The sequence below is a fragment of the Cyanistes caeruleus genome, chromosome 5 (genome assembly GCF_971803275.1).
Source record: "Cyanistes caeruleus chromosome 5, bCyaCae1.hap1.1, whole genome shotgun sequence".
Lineage (NCBI taxonomy): Eukaryota > Metazoa > Chordata > Aves > Passeriformes > Paridae > Cyanistes > Cyanistes caeruleus.
In genome coordinates this window covers 48,800,288-48,824,103 of record NC_141705.1, presented here as the reverse complement: position 1 = coordinate 48,824,103, position 23,816 = coordinate 48,800,288, and the positions used below count along the sequence as shown (strand labels likewise).

The following is a 23,816-nucleotide window of genomic DNA, read 5'->3' as shown; positions in this document are numbered from 1 at the left end:
TACTGGTATTAACACTGTAGATGCCATCTTAGGTGCTCTTTAAATTGCTAAGGAAAACAGCCATGTCCTGTTTCAATAATTTGGGAAATAAAAGAAGGATGTCTTACAAGATGTGCAGGAATAGCACTGTAGGCTGCTCTGTTTCCTTAGTGCAATTTTATGAAAATTCCCGCAGGCTAAGACAATGCTACGATACAGTAATATTAGATTTTATGCTCTGTTTTATAGCTGAGGTTTTTCAGAATTCTCTGTGGAGAAGAGAAAGGTTTATGACAGGGCAAAACATACAAAAAACCCCCCAGCAATTCCCTCTTAACCTTGTGTATGTCAAATAGAACTTTAATTAAAAGCAAGCACTGGCCTCAATGTAAGCTGAAAGTTGAAGAAGCCACCTTAAAGCACTTAAAAATGTGCCACTTGAGAACTTTCCCTTTAACCTTTCCTTCCAGCTTGTGAGCATCAGCTAACCAGTTCTTAGTGCTCTTAGCCAAACAGCCACAGCTTTACTCTGTTAACATTCTCCATTAAAGGGCTGATGTTGAGTAAAAGCTGCTCGCTGCTTTACCCTTATAACTACTACTTTTGCTCAGTTCTGTATAGTTAGCTGAAATGTACCAGTTGTTCCAGTTTAACAGCAGGCAAAATTTCCAGCAATTTTCACCAGTTCAGTGTGACAAACTTGCAAGTTCAAGAACGGTATTTTCTTCCTGAAGCATGTGGGCTTTCAAATAATTACAGCCTCTTTTCACTCTGTATAATACAAAACTATTTAAAGTGGTTAAACATGGTATGAGGAATTTTCTTTACAGCAGAACATCTAGTTTGTCTTAAGAGCTCAACTCAGTTTTGAGAATTGGCAATTAAAGAACAGTTATAATTTAAAAAACAAACATGAATCTTGTAGTGGACTTTTCTTACCTGTTATTTTGACAGTGGTACCCATAGTCATCATCAATTTCTGCTGTAGAACCTAGTGGAAAGAGAGAAGTTCTTCACCTTTTCCTAGTGACTTGGGAGAGATTCAAACAGTTAGTGGTGTCTCTTTTCAGAATGAGGGCAAAAAACAAAGACCAGGAGATGTCAATAATCTCTTTTGAGGTTGTTAACCTTACTGTATTTCATAATTACCTATGGATTTTGGGGAGAAATTTCTGAGAAGCCAAGCCTAAGAACTTCTTTTCCCCTTCACTGCATGGGAGGTAAAGCTATTAGCTTATGTTACTAGCTAATTATTATTAGCAGAGAGTGGCTACTGGTACCACAGCTGCATACAGAAAAGGTCACTGAAATGTTGCTGAGGTTGTTGAAAAAACAGCAGCCATCTCCACTGTCAGTATAGCATTTACCAAGACAACAGCTGTACTGAGATGGCCTCAAGTAGTTCAGTGCTTTGGGGGAGGATTTATCAGCAAGTCTGGAAAAGTTTGGCCCTTAAAGATTGTGTCCTCCTTTGTGTGAGTGCAGGGTGCTGCTGGTTGACTGCCTGAAAATCAGAGTATTGAAAACTGTCTTAAGTCAGTGAAGCTCAGTCATCTGTGGGTCCTCATCATGACTTTTTGCTTTGTGTCACAACTTGATGCCACCAGGCTTCAGGTTCATGAGCAGAAGAGACTAAAAGTGTCGGTTTGAACCACTCATTTCCTCTTTGAGTTTTATGTAGAAGATCTCACTATACCATCAATGCTGCTTTTGAAGTTTCCTGCCTGACAACAAACTTTTTTTTTTCTGCTTACAACAAGCAGCAATAGAGAAAAATGTTTGCTTTAGGAAATTGATTTATTAATTTATTTATTTTTACCATCCTCTATGGCTGGCTGAGATATTTCATTTGTTAATGATGTAGTTCCCTGTAATGTTTGAAGTATGAAAGTGTAGGAGTTCTGCCTGAATATCAAACTCAGCTAGGGAGGAGTTGAGTGGTGACCAGAAAAAACAGCTGAAGTGGTTTTGGAATACCTCTGTTTTGTGTTACTTTAAGAGTGTAGAAATGCATTCTAGGCAGGTATAGGCTTACCTAGAGCAGGCTTATGAATACCACCTACTCTTTTTCTGTTGGTGAAGAAATCATAGCATCCAGTCCATTGGTAATATAGACTTGATTGCCTTTCAGAAAACCTTTTTTTTTTGAGTTTCATTAGTATGAGTGAAAATTAATTTGGAGTATGTTATTAATACCGTGTTAAGGCTCTTTTTAGTGACTCTATTTATTTGATCTTCTGGTGTCCCCTAATGGTGCAAACTATTGAGTGAAGTTCATAAAGTTTACTCTTCTTTACGATTACCGCTCAACACCTACTGCATTGCTGAACATCTAAAAAAATAGCAAAATCCACAAGTATTAAGAAAAGCAGTTGGAGGATTTGTGGAAGCTTTTTTAAATATTAGCTCAGGTTTGAACACTTTAAGAGAATCCTGGTTTTTCCTACATTTAGGAAAAACAAGACAGAAATAAGAAGTTGAATGCATATACTCTGGGCTAAAAATTATAGTTCTTCAAATGACAGTTGTGTAGCATCTACTTGTCTCAAAAATTTTAGGTGCTATGCAGTTTTAAGATTTCTTATAGTAGCCCAAAAGATTTTAAAGCACACTGAAAATACAAGGGAATATAAACTACAACCCATGCTCTTGTTGATGGAAGTTCAACCTGCCAAGGCTTCTAAAACAAGTGTCTTGATTTACACAGGTGCAGTACGCATATTTATGGTTTCTTGATGAGATTTTTATTTGCCTGGTGGAAAGAAAAGTTAGGCAACACAAAATTTGTTTAAAAATCAGTTTAGGGTTGTTAATGGGACTTTTGATCAAATTGTAGCCCACTCAAATACCTCCTGTCAAAATAATATTGGAGTGGGATAATGCTGGAATATTTTTTGTCCAAAATACACTCAAAACTGTCTTAACATGTTTTCTCAGTTAGTACTTAGCTATGCTTATTCCAAGAACTGCTTGTTCCTTATATTTAATGGTGAGATGAGATTTTTCTCTTTCCCATATTATGATTCTGCTGGAGCAAAAAGGGTGGGCAGGCAGGGTACACAAATTCACCAATGCTGAGCCAAATTTCACTATTCAGAAGAATGTGAAAATTAGAAAGTTTGTTAAAGACTGGCAGCTAAGAGCTTTCCAAAAGGAGTCATAATTTCTTCCAGCACACTATGGGTTGAAAATGTGCTGGCTGACCTGTAGGACAACTGATGACAGGTACATAAAATAAAACTCAAGAAAGATATAAGAAACTGTGTAAATTCCTAAGCTGTAGTCCTGGATGGGAGACATGTGAAAATAGACTGGTGTTGAAGGGATCGTGAAGTTATTGCAAAAACAGGCAGATTGAACACAAAAAAATTACCTGGACTAGCTAGCATTCTTTAAGGGCTCTGAGGAAATTTTAAAGTAAAATATCTGGATTTCTAACAATGCAATATTTCATTTTTTAGTACTAGGAGGTGTGGCCAAATCAGGAGTTGATGTCAAAACCCAGTTTCTCAGGCAACCATGTGACCCAGAAGCAGGTTAAGATGTTATCTCTGCAGGACAAACTAATAAAAGTGTTAATAAAATAAGTCTTCTGCAATGTGAAATCTGACTTCGAGTTTCTTGTAGGTTTTATTAAAGAGTCAATGAACCTAGTTAAGTCAATAACTGACTAGGTATGGATGAATAACTGACCAAAACCACGAGGCAGGTAATTGGGAAAAATCTTCTTTTTCTAGTGATATGAAGAGTTTGGGGTAGTAAGGAAAAATGCTAATGGGGGGTGGGGAATGAGAGGTTTATGGATTATGCAGTGAAATATAAGATGATATTCATTACAGATAAAACCAAAGTGGTGTAAGTGAAAGAAATCAGTCCTATGGTGTCATCCAAAATGAGAGGATTTGAGCAGGCTATTAGTGCTGAGTAATAAGACCATGCAGTTCCATGATAACATCAACTTGTTGCTAGGCAGCAGATCAAAAAGCTAATGAAACACTAGGAATTATTAGCAAAGGAATTGAGAACAAAACAGGACATAATCGTAGCAATGCATGAATTACATGGCTCACCCCAAAGTTGAGTATCTTATGCTGCTCTTCTCCTGTCGTCTCAAAATAGTTACAGTAAAGCTGGAAAAGGTTGAGGAGAGAGCAGTGTGTATGTTGGAGTTGGTTCTCTATAGGCCCAAAGTCTGGAGCTCTTCAAGAAAGAAATTATGGGAATGAGTAAATGACTGGAATTGCATAGAGGGCAGGCAGTGATGGAGAATAAGATGAATTAGGGACTCTGAGTTAAACCCTAGCAGAAGCCGGGCTCAAAGCAAACTAGGGAGGAGATTCCTTCATGCTCTGAGTAGGAAAGACCCTCAGGGTGCAAAACATTGATGGTACCTGGGGCAAGCTGGATGCATGCTTGGAGAAGAGATACACTGCATGCTAATTTATAGACCATTATGCACAGCAAGCCACAAGTAATCAGAAAGTAGAGTATGAATGCACAGAGAAGTATTTTTTATGCTTGAACTGTTTTTCTTTATTGTTGCCTGTTTGGTTGTTGTTGTATGTAACTTGTGGTCAGTCATAGAGTTTAAATACAGGAAGATACTGAAATGATAAACTGAATGTCCCAGTTCTCCAATGTAAAAATGGTTTTGGATAGAAATTAATATAATGTTATTTCAGATAAACCCTAAAAACTTTTCATCTTTAAATTCTCTGATTTGTCATTACAGGGGTAATCAAATTTTTCCAAGTGCCTGGTAGTCCTGTGAATTTTCAGAAATTATTTTTAATATCAAAATATAGCATCATAAACCTGTAAAAATGCCCCACTAGAAAATATTCTATCTAAGCAAAAGCATGTCTTGGATGTAGAATTTTCTGTCCTTCGCAAGAAAGTTTATTTCTCAATAGAACTGAAGTGCTTTAAAATCCCTCTGTCAGGATAAAAATGAGATTTCTCAGTTACAGCAAAGGCTCCTTTATTCATATACATATCGGCACTGTAAAACTGTTAATTCAAAAAATTATTATTCGGGTGTTAGTTTAATATTAGGGGTTGATAACTGTGATTCCACAGCACTAATATTCAAAAGACATTTATAGGAGGTGTTCTATAAAAGCAGAACTTCTTTTCTTAAGACTTTGTTTCCATTATACAGATAGGCATTTGGAAGAATTTCCTACCCTGCTTCACTGTGCAGCCAGATTTGGTTTGAAGAAACTTGCAACATGTCTACTCTGCTGCCCTGAGGCCACACAGGCTTGCAAAATAACCAATAAATATGGAGATGATCCAGAAAGTATTGCGAAGAAGCATGGGCACAAGGAATTAAGAAAATTAATCAAAGAATTGTCAGTAAGTCCATGTGCTTTCCTTATGTCATCTACAACTAGGGAGCTAAGATGTACTGCTGAGATCCCATGGTGTCACTTCTTGTAGTGACTAATATGCCGCAGTCCTTATGTCTGAAAACACTTTTGTATTCCTGTCTCAGAAAGAGGAGTCAAAATGGGGTACAGCCACTTTCTTTGTGCACTGATGGTGAAGATCAGAGGTTTTGCACTGCTCAAATTTTAGGCATGTAATGGAAAGGGGAACAGTGAGCCAGAAGTACCTAATGTGGCCTTGTTAGATTGGTGCTTTCAGCACCCAAACAATGGTTATATCGTAGGTAGTCTAGACCAGCTGTCTAGAGTAAGAAGTAAAGACTTCTTTAAAGGTCACTTTAAAAGGGACTATGAACTCTCTCAGCACTGCCGTTCTTCACCATTCAAAGAAGAGTTGTTTTTATGCCTTGGTTGTTCAAGCCACTCTGAAGGAAGGGTAAATTTTATCACCTTTAGATTGAGTAAATATTTCTTCAGATGGCTATGCAGGAGGGGTTTGGTGCAATAGTTGCCTTTCCACGTTAAATGTAATAGTAAAATAAGGGTGTCTGCATAGTTCTACCATGCAAATTATTGCAAATAAAACCTAACAGAATTCTAGTAAAAAAGCAATGTACTACAGTGACATTTGAGAGCTTTAACCTATTTCAACTCTTTTTGTGCTTACAAAAATACATGTACAGTAATACATACAGTTATGATAATTCTACAGTTTTTGATACTGCAATTGAGATCAAATTTAACTTGAGAAAATATGTTCGTTTTTACCATCCAGCATGAAGCTGTCCATAAAACTATGCTCTCTTCCTGGATCACCGTGTTAGTAATGGAACATTTAAGAATTTTTAACTGCTGTAGCTGCCCCACAGTCATCCTTGCACTGGTCAGAAATCTCCTGCCAGTTGCAGTCTGATGTGTAAGGTCAGACTTTTCTGTTCTTTTTTAACCAGTTTGGCTTGAAGAGAATGAAACTGTATTTCCTAACCTCCCTCATCTATGTATCTGGCTAGGTGCTGCCTTTGTATGGTCAGATATTCCCAGTAAAGTTGTATGTAAAGGATTGGTAAGAACAGGCAAAATATGAATAAGGTGATACTTAACTCTTGGTGAAGTACCTTGATTTGTTTTCTAAGATGGTCATACGAGCTGAAGGGTTGAAACGTGGATGAAAAACCAATTTGGAAACATGGTTTCCATTGATAATTTTTCATGTTTAATGATAATGATTAATTCCATAAGACATTTATTTTTTACACTAGCGTTGTAGACACTCAATTTCTGTCGTGTCTTTGGCATGTACTCCATGTGGAACTGGAAGCTTCAGAAAATGGGTAATCTTGTTTTTATCTGGTTTGGGGCTTCTTCAAGGGAAGACAAGCATTAATGGTACAGTCAGACTAAGCTGACACACAGAGAGGACATTGCAATTCTACAGTCTTTTCACACTTTAATAGACTTTGTCAGTGATGGGAGGCAGTGCTTGTGAGGGTGATTTATTTCATTCTAAGAAGTATGTGCTTACCTCTGGTTGGCTTTTCTTTATTAATAACATTATTAATTGTCCTAATAAAGTTTAAGTATAAATTTGTCAGTCTAAAGCATGCATTTAAAATGGCAACTGAGCTCTACAATGTAATTTTTGATTAAAAATTATCTCATGGTACACACCTGCTATTGTTATTGCATGTAAACAATTAACAATAATTGTTCTCTGCTTTCCCAAGCATGAATACTTGTACCAGTATTGAAGTGAAAACTACTCATGGACACTGTAAATGTGTGTAGTTTGGATAGGACATGCAGTTGTACTACCTGTTTTCAGGTGATTCAAATGGTGTGGCTTACTAATGCAACACAAGTAAAAATCTAGCTTGCCTCAAGTCTGCCAAACGTGTAATATGATCTTATAGAAATGTTAGCTTCAACCACTGCAGGAAAAATGACTTATTTGTGTCCCCTGTAATAGTGCACTTAAGCACAAAAACACTTACTGTACCTCTGTAATTGATGGGAATGTGGAAAAGAAATATTTGTACGGCTCTGAGCCAAGAAGAATTTAGTTTAACCATGTTCCTGGAACTTCCCATTACAGCTGTAGTGTTGACATTTCTTATTATTACAATAGAAGTACTTTTGCATTTGGCATACCTCTCACTGTTTTAAAAGTGTTTATTGTATTTGGTTGTTCCTTTAAGGAATGGCCCCAAAATACACATAGTAAATCATTGCTTCTATCTTAAAGAGCAGTAGGGTTCCAGAAAAATATATGCATTAAAACATACATTTGATTTTTCCAAAATCCTGCAAAATGTCTTTCACTTGCTGCAGAAAAACCAAAATAAACACAAAAGTGTCGTTTTGAGCTGGAGAATTCTTAGGGGAGTAAGAATTCCCTGAGATGATTAGAGAGAGAGATTATCAAAAGATGAAGTGGCAACAGCTCAGCTACTATTTCTACCTTTGAGCCCTGTGGGCTGTGCAGGGCTGCACAGCTCTTTTTGGTCTCTGCTGAGCAGATCAGAGCTCAGGGCTTTCAGTTGCTGCTGCTTTGTTGGTGAGGCCCTCCAGCTTCCCTCTCCAACAGGCTTAATGGAAAGGTGCTCAGGGCTCTGTTGGCAAAGGTGAGCCATGGGAGTTGGCAGGCAGAGTCATCTGAATGGCACAAGTACCCTGTCTTTGTTTAAAGGGAAAACTTTCTGCAGCTGGACACTGGCAGTGTTGATGTGGGGAGTGTTACAGCCACAGAAGATAGATCTGGAGTGCCAGGTGGCTGTGCTGGGAGCTGATCTCCTGATGTGTCAAAGCAAAGCACAAGGGAAGGATCCCACATAATGAGGCATGCTCCTCAGCTGTATGAACACAGGCAGAAGAGATTTTTCTGCTCTTAGTACTAATGTTAAGTGCAGAGCGGAGTTGTTAAATGCTAAAACCTCTCACCCATTAGGATCCTGTATATGTCTGTGCTTCCACCATGGTAGTGTCTGCCTTGTCTGTCAGAATTCCTGCATTTCAAACCCTCCTTGAAAATGTCTGCTCTGGTGAGGGAACACTACAATACTTGAATGACTTGTATTAAAGGTACTAAACTGGTGAAACTGTGTCTAAAATAGTCTTCAGTGGGGATTAAAATGAAACTCGTTTCAAATGTCCCAGCAGTTTTTTAAGCAGATTGTATTTTTTTGTGTTTTAGCACAAAGCCAACTCAATGGGCATTCATTTCTAATTTCTGCATGTTTCATTATAGCTTAGATAAAGTAATCCCTCTTCTGTAGCATAAAAGAGGGACATCACTTAACATTCTGCAATAATATCCTGAATTGTTAGTCTTTTGATTTTTATTCCTCTATACCTTCAAGTATTTGAATGTTTTCCACAATTGCTTATAGGCCAAATTGCATTTATTTCAAACTAGTAAGAGACATTCAGTAGGAATACAGGCAGCAGTCCTTGTGTTTAAGCCTTTGAAGCTTAGTTGACCCAGCTGATGGCTCAAATGCCAGTAGGAATTAGCCACATTAGCCACAGGTCAAAACATATCTGCAATCAGGTGTTCCAGCACTGAGAGAGGTAGGACCTTGTTAAGTGGCAGTAGTTTTCTGGGATATCAGAGCTCTATTTCAGATGTTTGCCCTCTGCGTATGCTCTGTCTCTGAAAGCTGCTTTGACACAAGCTTGTTCTTCCTGCCACCAGCTGAGGCTTCCTAAGTCTGCGTAATAATTCTACCTCCATATTATAAAGAAATCACTGAAATTATGTTCTTATCTTATGTTCTAGCACACAAAGGAAGACTTTACAAATAACACTTAGAAATCTCTCATCTAGGTGAGTAAGGAGGGGAATATGTTCTATTTGTGACCTGACCATTTAAAATTGGAGGTCACACTGGTAGCCTGTTTAGCCATTTGTGCTTTGGCATAGGTGTAATTCTTTGTTCCAGCACTTTGGGTTTCTAATTTCTCCTTTCTTTTAATAAGAGCTGTGTAGCTGAATGTGTCATAGCCAGGAAGATTACTGTGTACCACTGTGGTATACATCACAGGTTCTAAAAAACCACAATTCAGAAAGTGTTTTATTGGTTGGTTAATGCAAATACTTTCTGATTGCTGGCTTCAGCCTTTAAAGCAGACTCCTAGGGGTGGCATAAATGTTATTTAAATATAAAAATTTAAATATCATTTCATGTTGTCACTGCACATTTGAGACAGCACAAATTATTTTTTGTTTTTAAAATACCTTCTGATATTTCAGAATTGGTTACCAGAATTCTAAGGCAGAAAAGGCAGGTTAACTGACCTTTTTTTAACCTGCCCTGTCACCAGGTCTGTAACAATCTGCAGCAAAACAAGAGGCTTATAGAATAATCTTCTTCCTCTGTCACTAGCAAAGCTCTGTCTGGATTTTTTGTTTAAATTAATTTTCTGTCTGCCTGCTTGAGGCATCCCTTAGGCAACTATTGAAAATATAATAGGTATTTAATTCTGTACATACTACTGGAAATTCCTTTAGAATGGTGTAGGTTGAGATTGCCCTGCATGGCTGTTCAGAAGCAGCTTGTTTTCTTTCCAGAAGGGAGAGTTACAGCAGCTCTAACTCTTCTGAGGTGCATCCTGTAAAGTCTAGATCCTCAGTTACTGAGCTCACTGCTGTTAGAAATTCCCTCAGTAGCAGAGAGAAACACACTCTTACAGCTGGTCGTAATTTTCACTCAGAGCCTGTTTTATGGATGATATATGTTTTAGATAGCAAGGGAGGGAGTAAAGAAATTTTTCTTCCTGAAATGCCAAACTGTATTTCTATAAATCATAGCAAACTTAAAGGAAGGGCAGAAATGTAGGTTGAGAAGTAATTCATCATTGTATACCTCTCCCCTTTCATCTCTTACTTTGAAGTGCATGTTGAACCAGAATGCAGGATCTCTTGAAGCATCTTCAGCTTGATGAAAATAGTTTACAAAACCAGGGTATTGTGGATATTGAGGGTACTTTTTGTCTCAGTTGCTTTATATGAAAAGAATCTTACTTGGCTTTGTAGCTACTATTGCCAAATGTCAGGAAATCTTTAGACTGCAGGAATCCCTTCAGCAAGGATTCTTATAATTTGCTAGGGAGTTCTAGAAGCTTATCAGGGATCAGTGCTTTCTGAACCCAGAAGTATCATTCTTCCATTTGTTTTTAGCTATGTGTCTCTGTAAAAAGCTATATAATGTGGCAGAGTTCCTCAGAAAGAAACAGATTTTTACATCTGTTTGCAACATCTCCCCTAGCTATTAATTCTCTGCTGGGGAAGGATCACGTGTAGAAAGATGACGAATCTTAAATTAATCTGATTGTTGTCAATATTTCTTTTATTACTTGAAATGCTATTGCAGTATTGCACTAGCCCATAACTCATTGCATTCAAATATCTGGTAGACTATGTGACAGAGAGAGGATTAATCTGGTTTCTTACATTCCTTCTAATCCACCAGTGAGTCCTTGGTGAAGTCTGCTGAGATTTGATTCTTGCCACAATATTTAAGTGCCCAGAAGTGTCAATTAGATGCATTTTGGGTACACTGGAAGTTACCTAGCTGAAATGAATAAGTGACTGACTGTAATCTTTGATACTCTTTAGTGAGTGGATATTCACAAATCAAATTCTTCAAAAGAGGCTTCCTATGATCAGGTCTTGGTGTTTTATGTTTAATATTTGGTTTGGGGAATCTATTTTACTAGGTGACAAGATTTCTCTCTTTTCTTTTTCAGGTGTTCTCAGAGGGACGTGCTCCCTGTAATAAAAACTTGCTGGCATATACTGCCTTTTGAGGTCAGGCAATTTATGCTTTATTGGAGAGATAAGGTACAGACTGAGCACAGAAAATTTTGGCTTCAAGGAGGAAAGGCTAGATTTTTCATTTTGAAAAACCAACTGTTACACTACTACACACATTTTTTAAGTTTCTGTATTGACTTTTATTCAGGCTAGAACCTCACACCTTAACTGTGATTACATCACCTGTCAATAACTATGCAATTGAGTGCAACCTTCTTGCAAAAAGAATGATAAGTGGAATTGCAGATTTGGAAACCTTACTTTTGTACAAGATGCCTATTGCATTTTCTGTGTAATTTAGAATGAATGAGAATGTTTCTTCCAAAGAATTGATGGGTATTTTATCTCATCTTTTGATATTCTGTAACTATAGCGGTGACACAGTGGAAGACAGTTTTTTGCAATTCACTACTTGTAAAAGCTTTTACAATTTTTAATGGAAACCTTAATACTAATGGAATTTCAAGCAAAATGCTTGTGAATTAGAAGGAAGGAAAATGCAAAAGGATTACATAATGATACCTCAGTTCTTAAATGTATTTAGGATTGTGAAAGCTAAAATACAGGTTTTTCTGGTTGTTTGTTGGTGTGACACAGCAAATATACATGGCTAAGGGACCACTTGGGAAGGTGGATGGGGGAGTGTCCCATTTCTTAGAAGTACTCTGTAGGCTGAAAAGAACCATTCTTATAATTTAGCTGCATTATTAAGCTCTGAATTTGTTTGAACATTTAAAGAAACATTTGGCTAAGCTGTTTATGTTAATGAAAAATGCAAATGCAATAATTTGTAAGAGAGAGGAAATTAGTGACCACATTAAGCTGTTGTAGAAATCAATGGCATGCCTACATCAAATCTGGCCTCTCTGTCTACAAATACATGTGGATATGAATAAGTTGAAGTAGATAAAGACTCTGCACCAGCTTGGATATGTTAGAAAATGAGCTGCTTCTGCCTAGCCTCTGTCATGGCAAGTGACCAAACTGGACATGAAATACTGTTGAGTATAAGGTGTAGTTTTTCTATTCAGCTTGTTTAGAAACTGCTGAAGCTAGAAGCATAGGAAGCTTGTAAAAGGCTAGATATTTTTGTGGAAGTTGAGAACTTCTAGTCACTATGTAGTGTGTTTTCCTTGTGAGGGCATAAATCTTCTACCCAAATTACAAACCAGTTGCAGGAAGTAGAGAAAGAAGTATTCCCAAGGACAGAATACCCCACAGTTTCCCATTTTAACAAATGTTCCTTTCACCTTTCAGTCAACTTTCCTATACTGATGTTATCACTAAGTGTATTATTAAGTGTAGGGGTCTTCTTCCTTAAATACAGACATCTCAGAAGCCCTTACAATGCAAAGAAAAAAGTGAAGTTTTGTAAAATTATCTGCTAGCCAGTTTACTGCAGAAGGAAGGATTACTGGGGCATTTCAGTGGAAAGTCTGAAAGCAAGTTTTAGGTCTTGCCTCTGTCAGTTGAATTTGAAGGTTATGTACATGGCTGTCAAGAAGCTGGTTTACCTTCACGTAGCATGTGCTGCCAGCCTGATTACCTGGAACATGCCCTTTGGTTGCCTCCCAGTGATCTGTGAGGAATCAAACATTGTCATATCTTAAAAGTTACTGAGCACAGCAAAAGATAGCGCATCAGCAGTGCTTTTCTCCAGCCCCTCAGAAGGTAAAAAACCCAGAATTTAAAAAAAATACAAATAAAAAAAAGACCACCACAGAGAAAAAAAAACCAGTAATAAAGCTCTTTCAACTTCATGGGGGAAAATGAAGGAAGAGTAGGAGAGGTAAGGAGCTGTTAAAACTATTGTTGCAATTATAATCTGCGAGCCAAAACTACTTCTATTTTGAGTGATATTGTGAGGTCTGAGGGAAGTGTTTTGGTCTAAGAGCCCTAAGAAAAACCAGGTGGAGAAGCAAGAATTAATGAGTAAAGTTAGGTAAGAGGTTTGCTGAGTCCTTAGAAATCTGAAGTTTCAGTGCTCTGCACAGATCTAATAGTGAGTTACCAGGCTTTGCTACAGCTCTAATTTATTGCTTAATTAGAAGAATTGTCTTTGGGCACTACATCAATAGGATGACCATTAGGGAAAGGCATTTCTCAAACTACCAAGTCCATTATGTGGAAACTACTTAAGAAAATCCATTTCTGCCCTGCATAGTGTTAGTTCCATGTAACACAGCCCTCCAAAGTCTCAATTTTTAACTCTGCCTGAGGACCCTGAACAGAAGGTACACTCTTTATTTTGCTTTCAGTTCTTCCTGTCCTCATATGTTTTACAATAAATCATTTAGTATTTCATTGCCAGAACTATAGGGTGTGTAGTAATAATTATTTTCATTTCTTCATTTGATGAGAACTTAAAAATATTTTCTGAGTTCTCACACTATACCAAACTCAAGAGAACATGCAGAAGTTGACGTAAAGATGTCTGCTTTTATGGGGAGAAAGCCAACATAACTGCTAATAGATTGCTTTATAATATGCGTTAAATAACCATCACAATCACTGTAGTTGAAATTTATGCTGAGTATGTAGCAGAAAAAGGCAGACCTCCTCAACCCCACAAGCCACATGCCACAATCTTCATCTTCACACATCAGAGATTTGGGAGCTGTTCTTGGGCAGTTGTTGAAGGCTCCCCACAGCTCTCACTGTGAATGTGAGGCACATAACTGGATCTTAGCACTCTCTGATGTTGCCAGACTTCAGAGCCATGTTGGCATGATTTTACTTGCTCCTAAAATTTCAGATTATTTTGCTGTTCCTGTATAGCCTTGGGACATGACCTGGGAGCCATACTTGAAATATTAGAGAACTGCTTAGGACCTGGAGTTGGCCACCTGGGGCCTTCTGAATTCCTTCCAACTGAGTTCATCTGCTGTTAATAAATACAATTTTCTAAGAATCTCCAGAATAAAAGTAGGCAGAGATGGCTCCTGCCATATGGAAGACACTAGCAAGTCCCCCCTGGGCTACTGAGGAAAACAGAAATGAGGATCTGTGCCACCATGGAAGTAACAGAGTAAGTTTGACTCCTAATTGGATCACTCAATCAAACCTTCAAAGATCCTTTTTAATTAGATGCATTTTTTAAAAATGCTGCCAGTTAATAGCCTTTACTGTCTTACATAAATGGGTCAAAGGATTGAACAAAAGTTTCCATGGAGACTTTATATTACTGCAAGGTGCCTTCCAAATTAATTATAGTCTTGTGTTGCAAGGAAAAGAGGTTTAAAGGTGACAAAATCTAGTACAGGTATATAGATCTGCAGTCAATTCTGGTCACTGTGTCCCAGGGACACCTGTCATCGCTGACGACACAATCAATGAAGTTTTAACTGTAAAAGCTGGTGAATTTTATAGAATTCTTTCTTCTCTTCATAACAGTTAAACAAGATAGACCCAGGTGCAAGGCTGAGTTAATCATGCACATACAGAACAAGATAAAAACATTATTCTGGAAAATCCAGAACACATAATTTCAGAATTTTGAAAGCAGTCATAATTAGTGACAACAGTTCATATCATTTATTTAGTTTTTTAATTAAAGGCTAGGGCTTTTATTTTTAACTTCTCTTTCTTTTTCTTTTCTCTTTCTTTTTTTGCATATTAAATAAAATTAATTTTGCATGGTAATGCAGAGAGGAAGATTGTATTTCCTACTAGGTTTTTAGCAAATAAAACAACAAAGAAGCAAGTTTGCATATAGAGTACATTGGAACTGCATTGTGTTCATTACAGTTCAGTTAACATTGAAATGTTAATTGAATACTGCTTATTTGTTTAGATAGTAACTGTAGATAAATCCACAGATTTTTCTGATTGGAGGAAGCTTTGTGTTAGATTGGTACACAGATTGTTGTAACAGTCTTATCAACGTTATTGATTCTATTGGTACTATACCAAGCTCATAACATGACAGTATAGAGGATAGAAATGTGATTTAGAATGGCCCCTGAGTGAGCTGGAGAGTAAATATTTCCATGGTTATTGATGTCTTCAATTTTTGATCTCAACATTGAGAGGAAATAGATATGAACATTCCTATATCTAAATTGGCGTCAATAGTGTGATTTAACAAAGTTATTCTAGTGTTTGGCTCATAACATTTGCAATTCTGTTTTTAGAAAAACATTGTAATTCTAAAGATGTTCTTTGTGTTATCCTTTGAGTGCTGCTTTGGATATAATATTCACGTATCAGTGTAGTTTATATGTAAAAGTACATGGTGATCTTTCCTAGAGCTCAGATACATGAAACTTTGTGCATTAAAATGTGATATTATGAATTGCAACTAGAATTATCTCACATTACAAAAATCTGCTGGTGTTTGTCAACCTGTACATTAATGGTTAATTGATGAACTGTACACTTAATTTTTACCCCAGCTCCCATCTCTTTTAAGCATTGCATGCTCTCAGAGCATACTAATATTTTAAGATTAAAGTTTATTTGGTAAATATACAAATTAGACAGATTAGACACTCTCTGTTCCTGACACCTTTAATGGTCTGCAGAAATGACTGGAAATCTAAGTTCAGAAATCAAACAAAATTGTTGCCCCTGACCCATTAAAATCGTATATTATGTCTGGGCACAGAAGAAAGATACAGACAAATTATTTGAATCATAAATTTAACATGTGTTATTCCACAATTTGCTGTCTATATCTACTGAGAGGAGCGAATGTCAGAGAAGTGTCTTCCTGTGTATTTTTAAGTCTCTGAGTCTGGATCTGGCTTTCTGTTACTACCATCTCAGCCAGTCTCTGAAACAGAGCAGAGCCATGAGGATGTAACATACCTGCCTCAATAAAAAGTCATATTCTCTATATCTGTTTCTCATTATAATCACCTTTTTTGATACACTGTGGATTAGGAGTGAGATGCAGTTTCATTGTAGGTTTTTCCCACTAACACAAGGATAGTATTTATTTTATCCATACATCATCCATAAGAACCTTATTCTACAGAAAAAAACCCAATACCAACAATACTCAAAATAATAATAGTGATATGGAGCTTTTGAATAGCATTTTCAGGAACACAAAATTCTGTGTCTCTTTTGTGTTGGTGGATCCTCTTACCATTTTTCAGTCTGTACACGATGACTGGACATTATGGCTGAGTGAGGTTGGTTAATTTGAAATGGAAGGGACCTAAATATTGTCTAGGAAAAGTCTTTATGTTCTGGGAGAAGTCTTTAATAGATATAATTCTGGGTAACGTGATATTTTGTTGAGAGCCCAATTATGTGAAAATTTTTCCTTAGAGTGACTCTTGAAGAACATTTTGGTTTTTATCAGTCCCCTTCTGTCTTTTTACAATTACTTGAACCTCGTGCATTGGAAGTTGGTAAAAAAAAATTGTTAATGTGTCAGGCATCTTTAAATCAGCCTCTGTTTCAGCTTAGTTTTGCACTGTGCTTTGCAGTGTGGGAGACCTATTCAGTCTGTGAGACTACTCAGCAAATGGAGTATTAGACCTCTGAACTATCACAGGTTCAATGTATGCCACTAAAACTTTGAAATGGAGAAAATCTTCAGGAAAGTTCTTCTAGCCATCTTCAGAAAAAACTTCTTTCTCTAACCCTTTTATATGACAAGGGCTGGAGTAAGTAAAAACAAACAAACAAAGGGAGGGAATGATTAGTTCAGAGTCCTAAGATTATTTGCAAAGTATATAGTACAGTGCTGAGCATAAGGCAAAATGTAGATGTGACACTAATCCATGGGCTGTGCCAGGACCCACGGGAGGAGGAATCATTGCAGAAATCCAATAATCACTGATTTCTATACAATCAACCGATTCTATTTCACAGAAGTTTTGTATATAAAATTTAGGTTAGTAATAGATCATTTTGTTTGTTTTATCTTTCCCACTAAGATTGCTGATACTTTATCTGTTAATGGGATAGTGATGGATTTGTGAGCATCAACTCAATTCCTTTATCATTTTGGCAAGTGACAGTGCTACAGTTTGCCTGTGAGCTTATGTTCTTTGGGCTGAGCAAGTAGCTGATTCTGTCCAAGGAGACTTAGTAGATAAAGAATCAAACCCCCAGCTGAATACAAAGTTATCAAAGTAACTGAGTAATTTTTTTGTTAGACCTAGTCGCTATTTTCATTGTAAATTTTTAAAAATTATTTGAAATATCTATTCAGTTTATCAATTTATTTGCAACTGCTGCATTTTACTATGACTTTGTTCCATAGTTCCAAGCCCTCAATAAATCTGTGGTGCTTTCACTGTCATTTCTTCTTTGTCACTTCTTGCCTCAGTCACAATTATGTTCATTTTTCTCTTGATTGGGGTATTAGGGTTAAGAATTAAAAGTATTATTAAGAAATTATTATTTTTATTAAAAGTTTTATTAAAATTTATTAAATTATTATTAAAAGTATTATTAAGAAAAGGATGAGCACCTTTGGGGCTGTTAGATTTTACTTTCTACACAGAAGTAATGGGATGGTGTTTGCTAGGATTTGAGAAAAATAAAGGGAGTAGAAGTCTGGAACTTTTGTTGTATGTATGCATAGATCTTCTGTGCATATGAGTCTTTTTGATTATTGCTAACTAAGTTATGTGTCCTAATAAAATGATGGTGTTTGTATAAGATGCTGCTGTATTGATTATGCATGACCTGTAGATATGTTAACATGTAAAGCTATTTTATTCTACTGTTAATTTTCTCTGACTTAGTAGTGCTGACTGGTGGAATTGGAACACGACAGAGCTGTTGTTCAACCTTATATGTTCTTATTCCACACAGAGAAATGTTTTACACCTTTACAGCAGAAGAGTCTCTTTTAGCTTGAGATACGGGTCCCAGCTTCTCTCTCTCTTCCCCTTTGTAACTCCACTTAATGCCCTCAGTGGGGTTCACAGTACATCTAAATGACAATAACCTTAGAAAGTACCCCTGAAATAGCTTCTAGGTCTGGAAAAAAGGCAGGAAATCTGCTCTTTTGAAATGATGAGTTACCCTGTCTGATACTGCATATATTGTTTATTAGCACACAAAAAGAGGAAAAGAAGAAATGGCTTGAGCATAGGTTGGAGCATAGCTTCACCTGACATTTTCTGTGATCTGCTCCAAGAAATATATTTCTGCCTGTTTGCCACACTTTGAGGAGTTTCTAGGCAGCCAGGGATTTGATGTTCATGTCACAGAGACCCTGATAGTTTTTTGAACACAGGGTATTTGACCTAGGCAATTACCTAATTGGAGGGCAATGCAAGTTAGGGCATGATTTCTGAAGAGAAGGAATCTGTTTGTATGACACATAATGTGTCTGTCTGTCTATGGAAAGAAAAGCAGACAATGCTCTGGGAAAACAATGAAACTAGCCTAGAAAAGGGGAGAGAGAGAAAAAAAAGGAGGGGTTCTGCAGTTAATAGTGATGGACAAAGAGGGATAAGAGCATTTTGTTCTGGTTTTTGTATGCTAGTGTGGATGTTGTCAAAAATTTTGCAACTGAACACATTCTCCGAGCGAATCAATGTATTTTTCAAGAAAATTACTGGAAAGATTAATCAGCTTCATAGCAAAGGAGACATGACTGCTAAATTCAGAATTAAAATTCAAGTGTGTCTTTCTTGTGAGTTCATGGGAAAAGTAGCCTTTTTACTAGAAATTTTTGTTTCCTGTTGTAGATGCACTTTTTTGATCACACTGATGTTCTGAGTAAAATACCTTATTCTCTAAACAGCAAACAGCAGCTGTTCTACATACAGATCTTGTGATTAAACTTCTGTATCTTCATATCCTCACTTAGCTAAATAAACATAATATCCTCAAGAAATTATCTCTGGCATGTTGTAGCTGGCAGTGCAAAGTGTTCCTTTGTCTGTATGTGTATATCCTGTACATGTCCTTTAAAAAAACCTGAGCACTTACATGACAACATATAAAATTAATTCTATGCACTTTAGGCAAATATGCAGTATTAAAGGTGGGCAGACAGGAAGACATTGTTTAACAACCAGTATTTCTTAGGTGTTTCCAAATCTTAGTCCTGCTGTAAATCTAGTAGTAGACTGGAGATGGACAGCTAAAAATGAATATAGCTAAAATTACTTATGTAAGTCTCTGTTTGCAGATCAAATATATTAACAAAGGATACCAATGCAGGTGGGCTCAGATAAATGAAATGTTTCAAACTTCTAAGTGTGAAGGACTGAGGAAGTAAAAGCTGTTTTTGCAGAAGTAAAATTTATTTTGAAGCTTAAGAAGTCTAGATAGACTTTGTGTTTGTTTTGGTGTGTTTTGCCTGGCGCAGTTTCTCTTTGTGCTATTCCCTGCCACAAAGTCTGTGGACGTGTAAGTGGTTTAAGGACCTACAGAATTCTCATTCTGTGAATTTCACTGTGTATTACAGTGATAGTTTGAAAACATTTTTTTAGATTAATTATGTTAAGTGTACAGTCACAAAATTCACAACTTTATTATGTGAACTGAGCAACTTCAGTGACAACTGAGCTGTGTTATCTGCTTACAATTAGATGATGCATTATATATTCTGTAATTTGCTATGTATTTATCTAAAAGCAAAGAATAGCTAGATCTAAGTGATGAAAAACAGTGGCAATCTATATGAAAATATCAGAAGGAAGCACTGCTGAACAAAATTAGTCCTGGAAGCTATATTTTGCATCTGGTGGAAACAGTATGACAGGGCTCCTCCTTTGTTTTTGTACCGCCATGACCAATAAAACATAGTCAGTAGAGAAAGGTTTGCACTTTTTTTGGCTTCTGAGTCATGTCCAGAATTGATTTGCACATGTTACCTCGCCACTTGTTTTCATAAGAAACTGTAGGCTATTTTTCTCAAAACTGGAGAAGAAGTGGCTGGTGTGTTGTCAAGTAAGCAGTGAGAAGGCAGGGGTTTTTGAGAGGTCAGATTGCATATGAGGAATTTGAGAAGAGGTTATCACTCTCCAATCTCCATTCTACAACTAGTTGTCTATGCAGGGAAAAGTAAGGCAAAGGAAAGGAATTGCTTTCCCTGCCACTTTTTCTCCTTTGCCCCACCTCTCCTCTTTCTCAGGATGGTTTTGAAGGATCCAGAGAGCAGCAGATTGTGCAAGTCTATTTCTGTGTTTGCAGTTCCCAAATCTTGCAGTATTATCAAGATGTTTTGACAGGGGCTTTCTAAATGGTGTTTACTGTAGCTGATGATTCAGTCACAGCTGTTTCAGTAACTGTTGCTGTATCATTTATACATTTCATACTAAACAGACAAATTAAGTTTGGCAAGGATTCTTGCAGTAGGAGCTCAAGATTTGTAACTGATGCAGGAGCCCCTCTCTAGTGAAACTGCAGGATGAGAAAGGGGTTTTGACTTCAAGGAGCATTATGGTTTTAATTTCTGATATAGTGGACCTGCCATGTCTCCTACCAATGGAGCAATCGAGAGAGGAGTCTCCCTGTTCTTTTCCTGCTTCAGTGTGAGGGAGGAACGGTTTGCTATAGATCTGGGCCCAGCTGTCCAGACCAGGTTCCATTATGTTGTATTGTACACTCAGAAGACCTTTCTTGTCTGGGATCACAGGAAAGGGCCAGCATTCAAAAATTGAGAGAAATTTAAGACTGCCTGTGGGTAGGCCAGCAGAACTTTCACCACCCTCTTTTGATGCTGATAAACTGTAGAACTGAATTTGTGATTTTTTTATACTGCAGCAGTTTAGAAATTTAGACTACTACACATTTACTGAAGATTTCAGAGTAATATCATGGAATTTGTTAGTATCATAACTGCTGGGGCTCATGCAGAAGATTCCTTCTGGCTCCATTTTTGCATGCTAATATGTGTATTTTTAATCCAGACTAGAGACCAGTGCCTGTCTGAATTTGCTAATCTGATGCTTGCTAATCCATATTTGGGGGTTGGGATTCCTCAGTCTGTTCTGGGTTACTCATTTCATGAACAGAGATGAGTCATACTTTTCGTGTGAGATTATTAAGACTCTTGGCACTAGAAATGGAACTAAATCACACAGGAGGTTCTGCAGAATCTGATGATAAGAAGAATACATACTAGCTGTCGCTGATTCAATTGCTTGGGGAAATAGCTACATCACTTAATGGTTCAGAATTGAGGAGGCTGAGAGAAAAAGAAGCGTGGCAGATGTGAATTTAAATTCAAATTATTGGGTTTTAGCCGAACAGTCAGAATTACTGGGTTTTAGTTCTGAACCCACAATAATTTTAATTAATATAGCACCATATTATGCCAAATCATTGGTAATATGCTCCAACATTAGTGATGGTGATAATGTATTATCCTTATGCTTTATTATTCATCAAATTAATCCCTTGGATATTTCTTTTAATTTCATTTCCCTTACTCCTGGAGTTAGTCTGTCTTTAGCTTATTGTATGCAGGAGATCTGCCTACCATTAGAAAATTTTACTGATTTCTCAGTTATGAAGAATTAGCTTTAGCTTTTCCAGAAGGGCCTACGTACTAGTAGCGAACTTCCTCTTCATAAAGTACTTTTTAAGGGAGCTGAAATGTTAGACATACAAACCTGCTACAGCTATATTTCTGAAAATAGAAAATCAGTATTTAGGTATAAAAAATTTTACTGTTCATGAAGTGTTGTGTGTTTTTTCCTTTTTTCTTTCCTGAGAAAATTTTCAGAAAATGCTGGAACACCAGAAATAGCTAGGACTTGATGCAAGCAGATTAAGGCTTTCAGAGAGTGAAATATCCCATTACGGAGTCACTAGAATTAATTGTTATGGCACTTTCGTGGGAGATTTTAGTGGTGACTGTCATTTACACCCATATAAGAGATTACATCCAAGCCAAACAAGCTGGTAAGGAGTGTCTTCTCTATAAAGCCCTATTGCTTCTCTCTGCTGTGTAACAATATTTAACAAAACATTGTTCTCTAGATGCTTTAATAATTGCTAGTTGAGCAACTTCACTCCCAGGTGTTGCATATTTATTCATTGGGGCTTTTTCCTGATTTATTTATTTGTCATAAACTGTGAGCAAAATAATGCAGGGCTTCAGCAAAGCAAATGCAAAGATGATGGTGAACTTGTAAGGAATAAGAGAGCTCTCAGAGAACATGAGGGTGTTCTAATTTTTAAGTTATTTGACATTTTTTTAAAAATACTTTTACTGATTAGGGCCTGATTTCCTTATTTAAGATTCTCCATGTGCTTATACATTCTTAAATTGCTGTATTAGCTGTGATTTTGAAGATAGCTTCAGCTAAAAAATATCTGATGCTGACTGTTAAAATACTGCTGAGGAAGAATCTGATTTCACAGGATTTGATGGTGCTTTCTAAGCAGGTGTTTCCAGATTTTACAATACTGGTGATTTCAGTTCTAGCAGCACCGTCTGAACTGATCCAAACATGTTCAGATGGCTTATGTATGTGAGAAATGGTTTTGTCAGAAAGTCTAAAGCATGCTTGTTTGAGAGATGTGTATGACAGAAACTCAGTACTCATGGCTGAATTACACTTTAGAGCATGGATTTAATTTGATTTGATAGGTGGCAGAAGACATCTGTTGTTTTTTACCGACAAGGATTTGCCTTCCCCTACCCCTATATTTTTTAAATAATAGGAAAATAGGGGAAAATGAATATTAAAACTTTTCAGAGCAGAAGGTATTGTTATTTTACCTTTTTGCCTTAGTGATGATTTCACAGAACTTTGTTCAAGCCACTTGTAATTATTTTAATTTTTATTTTGTTATCACTTACTGAAAATAATTGTCTGCTTTTTGTGACTCAAGTATTGATTAATTTGATCCTAATTGTAGAACCAATGCCAGTAATACAGTGCTTTTCATTCCATCTGACAGGCTAAAAGGTTGCCATTTTCTGAATTCTTCTTTTTCTTGTTTTAGTAAAGAAGAGGAATTATCATATTTCTCCAGTTTTTAGAAGAAAAAGGATTTTGCAGAATCTTTCAACACTAGCTGGAGTTATTTCTCATTTGGAGATGGGGAATTTCCTGACCTGAGTCAGAAGTTATCTGAATAGTGACACAGCTTCCTCTAACCTCTGCAGAAGTCACAGTATGAAAAGAAAACTTTCATAATTCTAATGCTTATATAACAGAGTATTGGGGTGCAGCCAGAATCTTATCCTCTTTATTCATGTCTCATCTCATTAAACTGGACCTGCTCATACAGATATATCTAGGGTTTTATCACAAATACTCTGTATACATGGCTGAGTGGAGCAGCTTGTGTCATGTTTGCTCTCTAATGGTTACAGTAGTGTAAGTAGCCATGCATGGAGCTGGAGGGAGATGAGTTGCACCCCACTTTACTCCCCTTTGCTACAAGAATACCAAAAGATAAGACGAGAGAATCTGTTTCCTGCAAAAAGCCTGCTTTAATGGCATTAGACTCAGGAGTGTAGGGATGAGAAGTTAGATATTCTCCAGTGTTTGGAATCAGATACAATGTCATTCAAAGCCACACAACCTTTAGGCTACAGCATGGTTCTCCTGAACTTTGGAGGAAACATTAAGGCAGAGGATTTCACGTGAGTCCTCTGGCCATGGGTTTGTGGGCTACTCAGTTTGGACAATGCATTGAGGATCTTGAGGAGTGTGCAGGCAATCTTCCAGTTTACAGACGATGCGATTTTCTGG

At 37.0% G+C, this 23,816-nt stretch overlaps 1 protein-coding gene across 1 annotated transcript in view; it reads left to right on the top strand.

The window, feature by feature from the left end:
- Positions 1–23,816, top strand: part of BANK1 (B cell scaffold protein with ankyrin repeats 1) — a 133,872-nt gene that overhangs the window by 51,902 nt on the left and 58,154 nt on the right. The window contains exon 8 of the mRNA XM_023924649.2: positions 5,141–5,337. Within this exon, the coding sequence (XP_023780417.2) occupies positions 5,141–5,337 (197 nt within the window). The remainder of the gene's footprint in view (positions 1–5,140; positions 5,338–23,816) is intronic.